Below are 16,308 nucleotides of genomic sequence, written 5' to 3'. Positions count from 1 at the left end.
TTTTAACCTATTTCTGAGAAGAGGCTGTTCAAGTGAAAAAAGAATGTGGTTATAATGACTTCAGGAAGCACTACATCGATTTGGCAAAACATTTGTAGACGGCCCAGAGTTGATTAACCTCATTATGATTCCACATAAATATTTCACTTTAGTTGTGTCCTGGTCAGACATTTTTGCCTTTCATCTTTGCCCATAGTCACAGTGTAATTACCACAGTACTAGTGGATAGGGGAGTTGTGCAATCACATCTGCATGGAGCCTGCTGCTTGTCATCTGTCTGCACAAAGCAATAACAAATTGACCACTTTAAAACTGCCATCTTAAAAGTGAATATGATCAACTCTTTAAAAATTGTGCTGACAGTGATCACTCGGTAAGTGCAATTTAAATATGATACTCTTTCCAAACTGTGGCCACTGCCTAATGTCACTGTAATGAGAGTACATACTGATTAAGTTGCCTTTTTCAGTGCATCCAAAATCTTCAAGCTTGTCTGATGAGATGGCTGGACCAACCATAACACTCAGAGCAAAAGCACTGACAATTCATCAGCCATCACTACACAACATGGACATGTAGCATTGAAAAAAAGCAGGTACACAATACAAATACCAGGCTCTGCCTCCAAGACTGTAGACCCCTGGACTAAAAAACAGCCTAAAATCAAAACCCATTTCGTATTTAATGTTATTTTCTGGTGAAGCTACAATTTCATAACTGACAGCAAACTACACAAAATGTGTGTTGCTGCAGTGAGCGCGCTCCGTTGAGCACCCTACAAAAATGCCATGGAGGGCTTTAATTACAGGTTAAAGGTGAGCACACACCTGCTTACACAAAACAAAAATCCCGCCGGCTTTTCCAGACGACGCTGAGTCTCAAGGCCAAGGCTTCTCTCTCTCTCTCTCTCTCTCTCTCTCTCTGTCACCCACACGCGCGCGCAAGAGGCACACACACAGACATGCCATGACGGACGGGGGATTAAAGGAAATATAGGCTTTAATAAGTCTGGTAAATTTACACCAGGCCATATCATGGCAGGCCATTAGTGTGCCAGACGGGCGGTCCCATTCACGCTGGCTTCACCGAGACCTGTGGCCAGCTCAACGGCCACTTTAATTGGCCGCTCAAAGGTCATTGTGTGGCGGATGAGAGGGACATAAAGACACGGCGAGGCTCGGGAGTTGGACTCTGATTGGGGTGTCAGTCTGTATTAAATCACATGGCCCCAATTCTCAAAAAGGAAGAGCGGAGGAGAGAGAGAGAAAAAAAAGAGTGCTGCTGGTTTTGGAGCGAGGGAGGAGAAAGAGTGAAAGAGTGACTGTTTCTGGCTTGGCTCGAAATTGAGGGGTTTGAAGGGAGCTCCTGCTACATCTCTCCCCTTCCTTCATCTCTTTCCCTCACTCTCGCTTTCCTTATACCCTCATTTTTATGCTTCTCCCCCCCCCCTCTCTCTGCAAGGCTCCCTCTCCCCCCATCTTTCCCCTTCTCCTCAATCTCCCCTCTTTCTCCCTGCCCAATATCCCTCTATCTCCCCCTCCCTCTTTCCCTCAATCCTCTGTCCTAGTCTCTCTCTCTCTCTCCTTCTCCAGCTCTGTTCTGGTTCCCGCCATCTTTCTCTCTCCCTCTTTCCCAGTTGCGGTCTGCCTCTCCCCCTCTCTCTCTTCTTTTCTCTCCCTCTGTGTGTCTAATGCCGTGCTATCTGTCTGCACACAGGCGCGGGGCTGGAGTGGGGCTGCTGGGCTGTGGATTATCCAGCTGGAAGCTGCCAGTGGTGGCACAGGCAGACTCAGGGGGAGGAGGGAGACTCAGACTCAGCTCTCTCTCTCTCTCTCTCCTCCCTCCCCCTCCCTCACTCTATATACCTCCCTCTCTCTCATTCTCTCTCTACCCCCTCCTATCTCTCTGCCTTTCTCTCTATTCCTCCCTCTCTTTCTCTCTAGGAGCACATCCCTACAACCCCCGAACCTCTCTCCAGCCCAACGCACCAACTCGACCTCAACCCCTCCTCCAAGCACAAACTCACAGTCACACAAAAACACATACAACTGTACACACACAAACGCACACATACACGTATACAACTGTACACACAAATGCACACACACACACACACACACACACACACACACACACACACACACACACACACACACACATACACACAAAAACACACACACACAGAGAGCTCCACTCTGTGTCTTTTGGATAGTGGGGCTGTGTTTTTCTGAAGCACCTCTTCAACCCAGGGCCAAGGCAATAGGGCTTTCACATGGGAGATGCACTGCTGAAAGGACACAAGTGGTACAAACGCACAGACACATACACACACACTCTCTACAATGTCCCAATGTCCATCTTACACACACACACACACACACACACACACACACACACACACACACACACACACACACACACACACACACACACACACACTCACTACAATGTCCCAATGTCCATCTTATACACACACACACACACACACACACACACACACACACACACACACACTCTCTACAATGTCCCAATGTCCATCTTATACACACACACACACACACACTCACTACAATGTCCCAATGTCCATCTTATACACACACACACACACACACACACACAGTACAGTAAATACACACTCACTCTACAATGTCCATCACACACACACAAATGCACATACACACACACACAGACACACATACACACACACTATTATACAGTGTCCATATTTAAAGCACACACACAAACACACGACTGGGCTGCTTACACATATGCACTCTCTCATGCACACACACTAACACACTCACATGCAGCAACACTCTAAACTGAGTGGCTTCCACACTCTAAATCCCTCTCCCAGCACTTAAAAAAAAAAAACTTGGACCGCTGAGGAAACGATCAGCCCTAAAGAAAATCTCTCCCTGCCGTTACAACACCCCCTCACACACACACACACACACACACACACACACACACACACACACACAAACACTCCCCTCTCCTCTCAGCTCTTACTGCGGTGGTTGGGGTGCCTCGGCACACGCATGACGCACGGTGGCAGGGAGGCTGAGAGCGGTGGATTGTGGCCCATGTCAAACTGGCTCCGGATCAGTACAGAGAGACGAAATAAAGAACATGACACAGAGCTCTGAGCTTCATTTCAAATGCTCTTGTCCAAGCCCAGTGTGCAAATCCAGAGAAGATGATGAGGAGTGTGTGCGTGTGTGCGTGTGTGTGTGTGTGAGGGAGAGAGAGAGAGTGAACGGCAGAGATCAGCAGAGAGAGGGAATAGGGAGTGTGTGAGAGCGGGATTGTGTGCATGAGTATGTGCTTGTGTGTGTGTGTGAGTCGTTCTTCATCCACAGCACTGCGGAGGAGCCTGTGTGCTGGCCTGCTTTTCTCCCATTCCCCCTGGAGTATCAACAGTGTGTGTATGAGTCACACGTTTTTGCTGAGTAATTCCTTTTTGCGGGGAGATAAGGAGATTGTCAATCCGTATGCTGGGGGCGGGAAACCAGAATGAGACAGAGAGAGAAAGAGAGAGAGCGAGAGAGAGAGAGAGAAAGAAAGAAAGACACAGATAAAGAAAGAGAGAAATGAACAGAAAAAAGAAAAGACAAGAGGAAAATGTGACGAGAGGTAGGAGCAGGAGAGAGGGAGGAGAGAGAGAGAGAGAGAGAGAGAGAGAAAGAGAGGAGAAAGAGAGGTATGGAGGGCAAAAACAAAGAAAAGGAGCAGGATTGAGAGGGAGAAAAAAAGGAAGAGAGACACTGAGAGGGGCCAAAAGAGAATAAAAAGCGAGAAAGAGAAGGTCAGAAAAGAGTAGGAGAGACTGAGAGGTAGAGAGAGAGAGAGGGAGCAACTGAAAAGAGTGAATGAGGAGTGAGTGAGAATGAGTAAAACAGGAGGGAGGGCAGCGTGAGACTAAAAAAAGAGAGAAGTGAGAGGGAGGAAGAAAGAATGAGGCAGCAGTGAAAGGTAGAGAGAGAGAGAGAGAGAGAGAGAGAGAGAGAGAGAGTGACTGGTGCATCCCTCTTGCCCGCTGCTGGCTGCGTCTGATAAGCCTGGATAAGACATCTCTTTGATGTTCAGTTAAGTGTAAAATTAAAACGTGCCAAAAGCCGAAGGCTGCCTGTTCCCAGCCCCTGTTACACTGGAAAGAAAAGGGGACGCTTTTCTTCTTTCTCTCATAATTTACCCTCTTTCTCACGACCCCCACCCCTCTCCCTCCTTCTCATGCTCACCTCCCTCCTCCTCTGGCCTGACTGTCTGTCAGTTTTCCTCCAACTCCCAAGGTGCATCACAGCTGCCACCCCTCATCCCCACCCCACCTCCTTCCCACACCCCCCTCCCTGCTCTCAAGCACTGCGCTACTTAATCAAGCGGCCACTCCTGCACGGTGTATACACAACTTACCTAAGCCTCCATCTAACCTCTGCCCCATACACACACACACACACACACACACACACACACACACACACACACACACACACACACACCAAATCACATGTCAAATTATTCCCCTGCCTTCATTGGCGTCTCATTATCTCTCATTATCTGCTAGGTCAGATTACAGATTTAATTAACCTCCTTTCAGGGGAGATGCATCACATCAGCTGGGAGGACACGGCTTCCGAATATTCCTCTAAAACAAACTCCCAGTAAAACCCCAGATAGGAGCGGACAGCCTGTCAGCAGACACTGAGAGTGTCTAATCCGCAAACAGCTGTGGTTACTTAGACCCACCGCTGCCCTTTTAGCGGGAGAGTCCATCAAGCCGACTGGGCCAGAGGTTATCATGGAGCAGCAAGACTTAAGAAATACAGCCATCTGTTATTGAATTGTCTTCTTCCACTGGATCAGAATAGAGTAACACACTTCAAATAAAGATAAACTTGAACAAACCTCAACTTTGTCAGCATTTAGCTGAGTTTCATTTTCTTGCTTGCCAAGCTATGGCTCTGAGCTTTGAAATTAGAAGTTTGTGCCAGCAGGAAGAAACAGGAAACTCATCTATGGTAATTGTTAAAAGCATTGGCTCTCACTTCACTGAAATTGCAGTTTAATTTCAACCGCATTTATGTCCAGTCAAGAGCAAACTGTGAGCAAAAAGTTTTTTCCCCTCACTTTTTTTTAACGAGATAGCTTTTAGCAGAATCCTGTGTGGGTTTACTGCGCTGGTTCTATCCTGGTGAACACGACTTCCTAGTAAAAGTCAGACTCCGAGAGACATCGCTGCACTCGTAAAAGCAGTTACAGCCAAGGTTAAACCAGGAGAGCGAGCGGGGGTAGGGAATTGATCAGGCAGGTGGGTGGCCGGCCGGGTATCATTACCATGTGTATGTGTTTGTGTTTGTGTGTGTCTGGTGTGTGTGTGTGTGGTTGTTCTTGTTGTTTTGGTGCAACAACCAGCATACTGAACAGCAGAGAGCCGAACACCCATTCAAACATCCAGAGCTAGAGTTTAGCGTGTGGTGTCTCGTCACTGCAAAAGCCCAGCTTGCTACTGCCATGCAGCTGGTCCCAGGCTCACTTGAGTGTGTAATCGATGTGCTCGGAGACTCGAGAAAGAAAGAGAGAGAGAGAGAAAGAGAGAGAGAGAGAGATAAGGAGATAAAGAGAGAGCGAGGACAGAGGGCGCACTAGGTGCTGGGACAGAGATGTAAATATGTAGTGAAGTGCTGCATGGTGTGGGGCGGCGGAGGAGAGGAGATCTGCTGGGAACAACAACAGGACCCAGCAGCAAACATATGGGCACATTCCACCAATAACAGACTGGTAAAAAACAGCACTCGTGGAGGGGGACATGATTTGACATGGGGATGGTAAAAGCCTAGATGACTTGACCATGGATTCTGGGGGGCCGTTCCCTCTGACATTTCCTGTGATTTTAAAGTGCGCGCCATCAAAATGCCAGACATTCCTCCCATGTGGGTAGTCAGGAGTAATGTCCTGAACAATGAAGGTCAGGATCTTTTTAACAATCTACTATTTCCTTTACAAGTTCTGAGAATGTGTCCATTAAAGCGCATTGTATATGAAGCAGCAATAAGGAAACTTTTGCTTTGACAATGAATTATCAAGTGCTCCTCGAGACAATAGCAATCATATGGACAGAGTATTACCTGAAACCATAATCATTCCCATGGTAACGTTACTCATTGTTAACTTTGATCAGGAAGGACAGCTTTATGTGATTCACTGAAAAAATGGCCAGATTAACTGGAGTTTGGGAAACTTGTCAGCTCATGCAAAGACTAAAAACTAGTCCCATGAAATATATGCTTAAGTAGATGTTCACCACGTGCAACTTTTTTTTGAGTAAATGAGCAAAATTGAGCAAATAGGGATTACTTTTCCGTTGCTTAACTCACATATATCATGACCTGCATGTGACCAATTAGCCTCTATGCCCTTTCTGAGAAACGATGCAGGAGAACACGTCCAAGTCAAATTAATTTTCCATTTGAAAAGGGGAACAGCACAAAATGTCTATGGTTCTTGTTGACAAAAAGCTCCATGTTCTGCCTTGAAAGCAACCTAAGAAGTGTCAAAGAGCTAGGCTCCCAAAGACTGTCTGCCACAATGCCCAGCTCCTCAGGGGGAGTGAAAGGGCCGATTGAGGGGGGTACACACACACACACACACACACACACACAGTGTGTAGTGTGTAAGATGTGAAGGGGAAGGGCCTGTCAGCTACAGGTTCAAACGGGCCGTGACCAGGTTGGGGGCCCCCCATAGCCTGGGGGCACCTCTGGGACCTACAGTCACAATCTCTCTGTAAAAAAGGGAGGGAAAGGGGGGGGGGGGGGCAACAAGGACAAACGGCACCATTGACACCGCTTCCTGTCACCCTCGGGCGCGGGGGGCTGTGTGCCAAATGTCGTCCCAGCTCCACACAGATCAAACCTCCTTCTTTACTTTTGGCCGCTGCTAGTTAAACACTAATGATCGCCCACTAGGGAGGGAGAGTGTGTCATTTGTGATCCAACCGCCACCGTCGCTGCTGCTGCTGCCACAGCGCGAGCCGACAACTGGGCAGAGAGAGAAAGAAAGAGAGAGAGAGAGAGAGAGGCTCTGATACCTTACCTCCACACTGCTGACTCGCCCTTCCTGGAAAGAGCACTCTGCCAGGTTGTTGGTGCAGATGTGCCGGTACTTGCACCAGTTGCAGGGGAAGGGGCTGCTGACGCAGGAGGAACACCTGAGAGAGAGGGCGAAGAGGGAAAGAAAGAATGGGGGAAGAGAGAGAGAGAGAGGGGGAGGAGAGAGAGAGTGAGAGAGAGAGAGATCGGAGAGAAAGGCAAAAGGACAGAGTTAGGACAGACATCCACACAGCTGGCTTCCACAGCATGATGCACTCCGCGTGTGTGCTTGCCGGCTCATGTCTGCTCGAGCTCTCAGTGGTCAGTATGCGGCAGACATCTTTTCAGCCGGGTGGAAACAAAGACACGCACAATTAAGAGCCCCGTCAGCCTGAAACATTTAAGCTGCCTTCCAATTAGGCCATAATTGAGTACTGGACAAAAGAAAAAACACCACTTAGGATTTAAAAATAAAATAAAAAAAGACAAAAAGAAAAATATCCCTAACAGGCCCAATTAGACAGCCCTCACCTGCGGAGCGGCATAAACACAACACACCTGTGGTCCGGGGGACGGCAAGCTGCGTGAATGAGCGAGATAAACGGCGGAGCGAGAGGAGATATTTCATCCCTCGTTTAATCGCAGGCTGACCCTGGCCCCCACTCCACCAACCCCCCCCGCCCCTTCTGGATTCCTCTCCACTCCTGCCTCTCTCTGCTCCTGCGCGCTCTCCCAGTCCATAGCTGCATTCAGGGCACAGGGGAGCACCGTGTGAGGAGCGTATACTTTGTCCCATACTAATCATATCCTCCCCACCCCCCCCGAGACACAGTTCAAAAATCCCCTTTGGAGGGCTCTCAGCAGTCCGAACACATCCGCACCTTAAGCTGTGCCGCACTGTATAATCTCCACACAGCTCCGTGAAACCTGCCTCTCTCTCTCTCTCCCTCTCTCCTATTTCTCTCCCGCTCTCTCTCTCTCTCACTATCTCTCTATCTCTCTCTTGCTCTCATTCTCCTCATCCTGTCGGGTAAAAGATTGAGGATATTTGGTGGTGTTGCTCGCTGTGCACCCGCTCCTTAAGAATTGAAAAGAGGGGGGCATTTGTCAATGATGTCTGGGGCCACAGTCAGTCTGCCAGCGATCTCTTGCTCCCACTTCTCAGCGCCGTCCCTCCACCCGACCTTCCCACCTCAAAATATCTGGTCCGCGTGCACGGCCAAAAGGATCACCATAGCATGCTAGGGCCATTCAGCTGCACTCCACAGCACTACGAGCCATGAGCATAATCATTCTCCCACCACCCTCTCTCTCCGTCTACACTCTCTTAACACTGGTACCTCATTAATTTTTCCTTCCTTCAGCTAAAGGGAAATACACACATACACACTCTATTTCTCTCTTTCCCTCTCTCAAACTCAGTTGCTCTCTTTTACTCACATCTTTCATCTTTCACAGACATAGTATTTCACACACACACACACACACGTACGCACGCACAAACACACACAAACATACAGTCTGTGCATACACACGCAGACAACACACACACACACACACACACACACATGCAAAAATGGCAGAGCTGTGTGTTGTGCGTTGATTCAGCAGCAGCAGCCCAGTGCCCCCGTGCTGTAAATACTGCTCTCACATCTGCAAGTCCCCGGCTGAAATATGCAATATGCTGCGTCAGGGGTATACACCCCCATCAATTCACTTTGCTTTCATTTCAGCCGCGGGTGTGCCGAGCTGCCCGGCCAAAGAGCCGACTAACGGGGGAGCGCTGACGTCCGAAGCGAGGATCTTTAAACGGCCGCGTCACCGCCAGGGGCGGCGGGAATCGGCGGGACAAGCCTGGCACGCTGGTGGCACTCTGGGCACGGGCTGGTACCATGTTGCCCCACTGGCACGGGAAGAAAGAGGGACTCTGCTGAGCTCAGATCGAAATAAAAATAGGGCACAACAAGCGACTTTCCACTCCGACACTTAAGGGGAAAAAATCAGCGTACAACGGAGAGCGATTGGCAGTGACTAAAATGAACTCGGGAGAGATGAATCCGAGAGAGATATGCCAACAAGGGAAGAGGGGAGCTGGCAAGATTTTATATAAACCCTTTCACAGCAGGACTTGAGAGGGACACAAAATGGGTTGTAGTTGAAGGAGCGGAGGGGGTAAGAGAGAAGAAGAAAAAAGTCCTCCCCAAAAAACTTTTTGTGTCTTTTTTTGGTTGGTAAAATATGTATATTCAACAGCTCCTTTTCTTGAGAGCTTGAGAGCTTTTGCTCCGCGCCTCTCACAGGTGGCTATTATCCCGGAGGATGAAAAAAAGGGAAGGGGGGCAGTCACATAACCCTCAGGCTGAAGAATGAAAAAAAGACAGGAAAGAAAAAGCAACATAAAGCGGGGCTGTGCTCGCAGGGTTGAGGATGGCTGGTGTGTGTGTGTGTGTGTGTGTGTGTGTGTGTGTGTGTGTGTGTGTGTGTGTGTGTGGGGGGGGTGGGGGGGTTCGGAGGGGCAGAGAAGAGGTGAGGGTGAGTGAGTGCTGTCCCCGAGCCACGGCAGAGAGGGAAACAATTCGAGGGCTAAATGTTCCCACAGGGCTTTTGTGAAAACAGGAAATCTGGCACAGGCTTCAGGCAGGCCGCACTCTGGCAAGGTAGGCTAGGCCTCCGCCGGCAACCGGGGAGGGTTGCCATGGCAACTGGCAGGCAGAACGAGGGAGCGAGCGAGCGAGCGAACCAACCAGCCCCTGCATGCATTACCCTGCCTGGGCTCCCTCCCTCATTCTCTCTCTTTCTCTCATTCGCCGGAGAATTGATTGTTGCGCACGCGTTGCTGCCAGCCGACAAGCAAGGCAATTTTATTCCTTCTAAAATGTAAAAAGAAAAACACACAAAAGGAGGGAAAAAACACCCATGTAAGGTTTTTAGCCAGGGGAACGAATTGTATTTAACGCATGTGTGAAGGGTTGCTGTGTGACTGACTTTGCCAAATCTAATGTTCTCTGATTCCTCGCCTTTGCCTTTTCTTCTCCTCCTTTGATGAATTCACATTTTCTTTATGTCGTAACGATGCTAATCTTGACACATGGAGACTCATTTGGCACAGTTTCAGTCATGCGCGGGTCAGAAACACACCTCACACACACACACACACACACAATATGTAATAGTGTGTTCACTCCAGCTAGGAGATGTAGTCTTTCTCTGCTGACTGAGCCACATGGCAGTGATGGTAGCTAAGTAAAGTGATACAGGCAGCTACACCCACGCCACTGACTCGGCCCCCCAGCCCCGGCTAACTGCAGTGCAAATTAACACATATGGTGGGAACCCAAAGGGCTAGAGAAAGAAAGAGAGAGAGAGAGAGAGAGAGCGGGTAGAGGCCAGAGCTCCTGAGCGTCCGGCCTGCAGGTTTCGCTCCCACTCAGGTTCCCTTCTGGTTCAGGTGTGTGTTTCCCAAAAGCACAGTTGCTAACTACCATGTATCCTCCGTAGTAGCATCACTGCCAATCTGAGTTGGCAGAAACTGAGTCACACGTTACTGATACATTAACAATACAAAAAAATATGTTTTTGATATTCGGTCGTATTTCGGTCACATTTTAGTAACAAATATGCTTTTATTTTTTCATTTTCCAAAATTAAAAACGTGATATGTGACAATCTGAAGCTTAAGTGTTTGTACATGCGTAAGTCAAATTTACGGACTCACATTTGCCAGTGACACTACCAAGGTAGTTGCTATCATAGTAAGCAACTATGCTTTTGGAAAACGGACCGCCGCTCGCGGAGCCCGTGTGGTCAGCTGGGGGGAGCGATGGGAACCGGTGCAGGGGAGCCATTGTTCTGGCCGGCCTGAGAGTGCAGTTGTGGTTTGGACCACTGCCCTACATATGGCTGCTGCCGCTGTTGCTGCTGTTTGTGGCCAGGATAGGAGACAGTGCAGCTCGCAGCTCGTGCAGCAGTGCCAAATAAATAAATAGACAAACAAATAAATAAAAATAAATAAATAAATCATCCAGCACCCACAGAGATAGCCATCTTCCATTATCATGATTTTACAATATGAACACCTTGGCTTGGGATGGAGTTGGCTCCCCATTTGAGATGGCAATTAGGGACCTTAGGCAGATCTGTTTTACTGTGTGTGTGTGTGTGCGTGTGTGTGGTTTGAATTATTTGGATTGTGTATACACGTACACATATTTGTGCATTCCTATTACTCCAAATATTTTTCATGTTTTGTATCCTAGAAAAGTGACATGGATTGCACAATAATCCTCATACATATTCATAAAACATATTTAATCATCACTACAAATAATATCTCTATCTCCACAAAATAAATAATGACAGAATGCTAATACAGCCTCCACAGGTCAAGGTATCAAAAACAAGACTATACAGTGTTGCTGCAACTTCAGGCCATTCTTGGAAGCATTTCAGAGTAAGAGGAGGAGAACCTCTTTATAAGGAAGTACAGTACGCCACCGAGCCCCCAGAAAAGGTCCCTTATGGCACCATTCCAGTCGTGCAGACAACATTTCCAAAAGGTTCATAGGGAGAAAAGTAAGTGGAACACTTACGACTGGAGCACGCTGCAATTGTAGAAGACAAATTCGGTGGTGATGAATGTGTGGCCGCTCTCCTTGGACTTGAGTGACAGGTTGACCACACGCTTGTCACCTGCGGGGGTAAAACATGAAAAAAAGAGAGACACTCAGAAAGTGAGCTGCGTCTAAGAAGCAGAGACCGGGAGAAATAGCGAGAGCGAGAAAGAGAACGGGAAGAGGGGAAGTGAGCACTCCTCTCCTGCTGTGAGAAGCCTTTTTGGAAGTCCACTGCCCCCCCCCCCCCTTTACTTAGGCTATGATTACTCCCCTCTTCCAGTCCAAACTCAATAACGGCTACGCTGATTACCCCCCCTGATGGCTACGCCACTGTGCATCTCCCTCTCCGCTCCTCTCCTCTTCCGTTCGCGAGAGGAATGCACTTACTCTCCCAAACCTGCCTGCTCGCTTTCATTTTCGCCTAGCTAATGCCTACATTTCTGCGATGGCCAATTATACTTGTGTGCCTCTCCTCCAGATAATTGGCATAATATTTCTATTCGGACCAGCCGTAATTGTCATTAATGGAAATAATAAGCCCCGTGTGCTTTAAAGGTTACCATCAGTGCATTTGTGATGGTACCAGAAGCTTCAAAAAAGAAAATAAAGAAAAAAGAAATTGGAACTCGAATAAGTAGTTTCAAACACATTACCATGGATGTGATGTTCACAGAAAGGAAAGTAATGTTTTTTTCTTTTTACAAGTTGAAAAAGTATGTATTTTTCAGATGCTGAAAACATGCTATTAGCATGCTATTAGTGTTCTTCACATAAAAACATATCAATTGGGAACCAGCCACTCTTCTCTACTCTACTGCCCCACGTTCATCTAATGAAGACCTAATATGTGCGTAGTGTGTAGCTTCTATTTATAAACAAGTGACCATCCATTGATGAGGAAAAAAATCCCACTTCCCCCTCATTCTACACTTTCTTCCTGTTCTCCTCATTTCTCTCCTTATGTTTCGTTATCCCTGTAAAGCACTTCCATGCGATACGAAACTTAAAAAGCGTCCTCCTTACCGTAGCCTTGGGTGAGTGCCGGCAGGTCCCGCAGAGAGGGTGACATGCAGAGCACCTGGCCCTTAGAGAGCACCTCTCCCTGACTCTCTGACAGGTCCTCAAACACACAGGTGACCCCAGCCGACAGACTGGGCACGTTCACCACCCGCACACTCACCTGAGACACACACACACACACACACACAAATGTAAACATATGTGCACATTTCATACATATGCCTGTGTGACAGACATATCTATATGCAGATAAAGCTGCATGTAAACATCTGTACCTTTGCACAGTACACAGTATGCACAGACATGTATGTAAGTAGACAGACGCCCCAGATACCCAGAAATGGAGTAGGTAGAGACAGATAGACAAACAGAAAGAAAGACTGGAATCTGAATGTGTGTCTACATGATGTATGTTGATTAACATATCCATCTTAGTCCCATAGGGCCTGCACAACGTAATAGCAGCCATGCTGAATGGTGTAGGTTTGTCCCACCCGCCTCCCACCACCCTTGTCCCTGGGTGTGAGTGAGTGACGGAGACGCGCTATGCTGCGCTGCTCACCTGAGTGGCAGGGGAGGTGACGGACATGTTGTTGGGCATCACACTGACGTCCGTACACTGCTTCAGCTCAGTGGCAAAGTGCTGCGGCTCGGCCCACTTCTCACAGGCCTCCTGACGCGAGCACCTGACAGAGGCAGATACAACACACACACACACACACACACACACACACACACACACACACAGAGGTTAGGGTGTCATCCAAATCACACATTCTACAGTCAACAGCACATCTGGAACAGACCTGGGAAAGGTCTCGGCACGGCCCATACATCGGCTGGGCAGTTTCCTGATAAGGAGAGGATATGTGCATGTTTTGAAGGTGATGACAGACAGATCCACTGAACGATGAAACAGGACGTGCGCTGCCAAAAATGTGGAAAGTCAAGCATTTGAATGACTTCATCTGGCACTCGTCCCCTTCCCTCGACCACACCTGTAAAGGGATATTCTTGGAGGGGCGACGGCACAAAGCCAGCGTTCTGATGAGCCATAGATATGTCTACGCCGCCACAATACTTTGAAAGTGTTTTGATTGCAATTCTTGATGCCTTTCTCCACACAAAACAGGATGAAAGACTGTATCTAATGCCAGCAATATGGCATAGTGTCTATACACACACACACACACACACACAAAAACATTTTTTTCCTTGAATATAAAAATCAAGCAGTGAATTTGATTTAGCCAAGTCTCTGGATTAGGGTGTGTCCTCTTCTCCCCTGCTGCCTAATATTAAAACATTTATGGTGCTGTCGCGTTTGTGCGAAGGGTAAAAAGGGTGTTAGAGTCTGCGCATGTTTATGCGGGAGACATTCGCACAGAAGCGAGGAAATAAATTTAAGGCATTAAAACTCCCTGCCTAAGCGTTTAGAGATGACACCTCCTGCTGTTCGCTGCGAAGCCACACGCATAAACCAAACCCAAGCAAGTATCCTCTGCAGCTAAGATAAAACAGCCCATAATGAAACAGTGGCATTTGACTCCATGATCCTTCATTAGGGGTGGTGTGATACTGAAAACGAAAACGTCATTTAATCTAACCGGCAGGATGTATATATAAAAAAAAAACACTACCCAGTTTGTTAGCCCAGGACCACAGGCATACAACGACATACTGAAGGTCCACATATATAGTGGATGAGTAGGTATAAGCAAACATTCCGAGCACTCTTTGGAAATCATCTCATATGTGACTTCATTAGATAGGTGAAGGCAGAGAGCAATATGGTAAACATCGCTCATTCCATCTACACCTACCAAAACAACAAACCACCTTTTTTTCCCCTCCACTCGCTCTACACAAGTATCTAAAGTTCAATAAGAAGTTGCCATCGCCGCCGCCGCCACGTTGTCTTTCACTCGAGATGCAACACATCATTAATGATTTGTTTACTTCTAATTACTGCCATATGTCGACGGAGATGGGAGCGTGTTTAATTAAAGAAATAGCAGCAGACATGTCTGCTTCTCGTGCTCATCGCGCCCCAAAGATTTACCTCTCCTTTCTTGCTTTTGTCATTTATTTCTCTCTCTCTCTCTCTCTCTCTCTCTCTCTCTCTCTCTTCCCTTCATCTCTCTCTCTCTCTTTCTCTCTTGGACCAGATTCTAGAATGAGATTTTCATCCAATTACATCCACTACTCTTCCTGGTGGAACAGCAGTAATGTGATTTATGATAAGTCCCAGTTCCCCCCCCCCCCCAACCCCCCACCCACCCGCAGGCGAGGGTAAGGTGGTCCTGTCTGGTCGCCATGACCGACACTACCCTCCCTCCCCCTCCCCCTCTTCCTCCACTGGTGACGACAGAGACAACAGCACGACCCCTGTGCTCTGCGACCCTCCTTTGTTCTCCTGGAGGACAGGATGGGCTCGCGCACATCTTCAATTAGCAGGTGAGCCCCTCTTATGCGCTGGAGGATTAAGCGAAATGGGTCCATAAACTGTCAGAGGAGAAGGGGTGCTGGTGCGTTCAGCGCTTGAAAGGCGAGGAGAGACGAGGAGAGGAGAGAGGGGGCGAGGAGTGAGATTGGGGTCCGGCATTAACCTCCGCTGAAAGCTCCCGTGCACTCACGCACACGTGCGCTCGCAATGCCCCACTCCACTCCACCTCTTGGCTCTGCTCCCTTCTCTCAAACTCGAGCTCGTGGCCTTCGCCTGACGAGTGAACAAACGAGCAAGTGGAGGACGGTTGTGTAACTGCCTGGGTTAGGACTGAGTCACCCCCATCTTTTTTCCCCTGGAAGATAGCTTAAAGCAAGTTCAATTCACCAGCCCAGGCCATTTCAATTTTCAAGAGCTCTATTACTGTACCTAATTCGGCAGCCGGAATTAAACTGCAGAGCACACGCTCTCAGCCCTCCACACGTGGCACACGAACCGGGAGACTTTTTTTTTTACAATTCGGACCCCCATCTTTTTTCCACCCGAGCCACATTTTTTTTAAAAAAAGGTCACGCTGGGCTTGCTGCAAATGATAGGTCAGGCTGGTTCGGAACAGCAAATTGAAACCTACACGCGGTTTCATAAGGATCCGTGCTGACCCTGTGGGGGAGTGGTGAGTCGTAAGGGAGGGTTTCCTCAGACGGAGAAAGAATCAATCAAGCATACTAATTAATGTGAGTGGAGGAAGATCTTCTGGTGTAGGCTGTGCTCCAAGCCAATAGTTTAGTCGACTGTGTTCAGTAATGTAAAGCGCCGGTCTCTTTCAATCAGTGTGCTACTGTATGTGGGAGATGCTCAAGTTATGGATCAGAAAGTGCTACCACTGCAGATCATGCTCTAAGCCAACAAGTTCATTTGACTACATTAAGGAATCTAAGGTCAAATTCTATTTTAATCAGTATGTTACGTGGGAGACGAGAACAAGTTTATGGATTCAAAAATGCGTTCATTATGCAGTACAATTACAGTTCTGGAAAAATTGATGCTCATGTGCGTTACCCATTTCCCATTTGATTGCCTTTATACAATAAAGCTTAATTTCACAACTTCACCATGCTCTGTGTATTTTATTATTTTATTT

General features: G+C 47.9%; 1 protein-coding gene across 2 annotated transcripts in view; it reads right to left on the bottom strand.

Moving 5' to 3' along the window:
- plxna3 (plexin A3) overlaps positions 1-16,308 on the bottom strand; it is a 124,455-nt gene that overhangs the window by 48,713 nt on the left and 59,434 nt on the right. For both annotated transcript variants that reach the window (XM_048240860.1, XM_048240859.1), the window contains exons 6-9: positions 13,284-13,407; positions 12,725-12,881; positions 11,678-11,777; positions 7,093-7,207 (exon numbers count right to left, since the gene is read on the bottom strand). In XM_048240860.1, the coding sequence (XP_048096817.1) occupies positions 7,093-7,207; positions 11,678-11,777; positions 12,725-12,881; positions 13,284-13,407 (496 nt within the window). The remainder of the gene's footprint in view (positions 1-7,092; positions 7,208-11,677; positions 11,778-12,724; positions 12,882-13,283; positions 13,408-16,308) is intronic.

Source organism: Alosa alosa, chromosome 4 (assembly GCF_017589495.1).
Source record: "Alosa alosa isolate M-15738 ecotype Scorff River chromosome 4, AALO_Geno_1.1, whole genome shotgun sequence".
Classification (NCBI taxonomy): domain Eukaryota; kingdom Metazoa; phylum Chordata; class Actinopteri; order Clupeiformes; family Clupeidae; genus Alosa; species Alosa alosa.
Note: the sequence above shows the minus strand (reverse complement) of the source record. Positions and strands in the feature narration are given on the sequence as shown.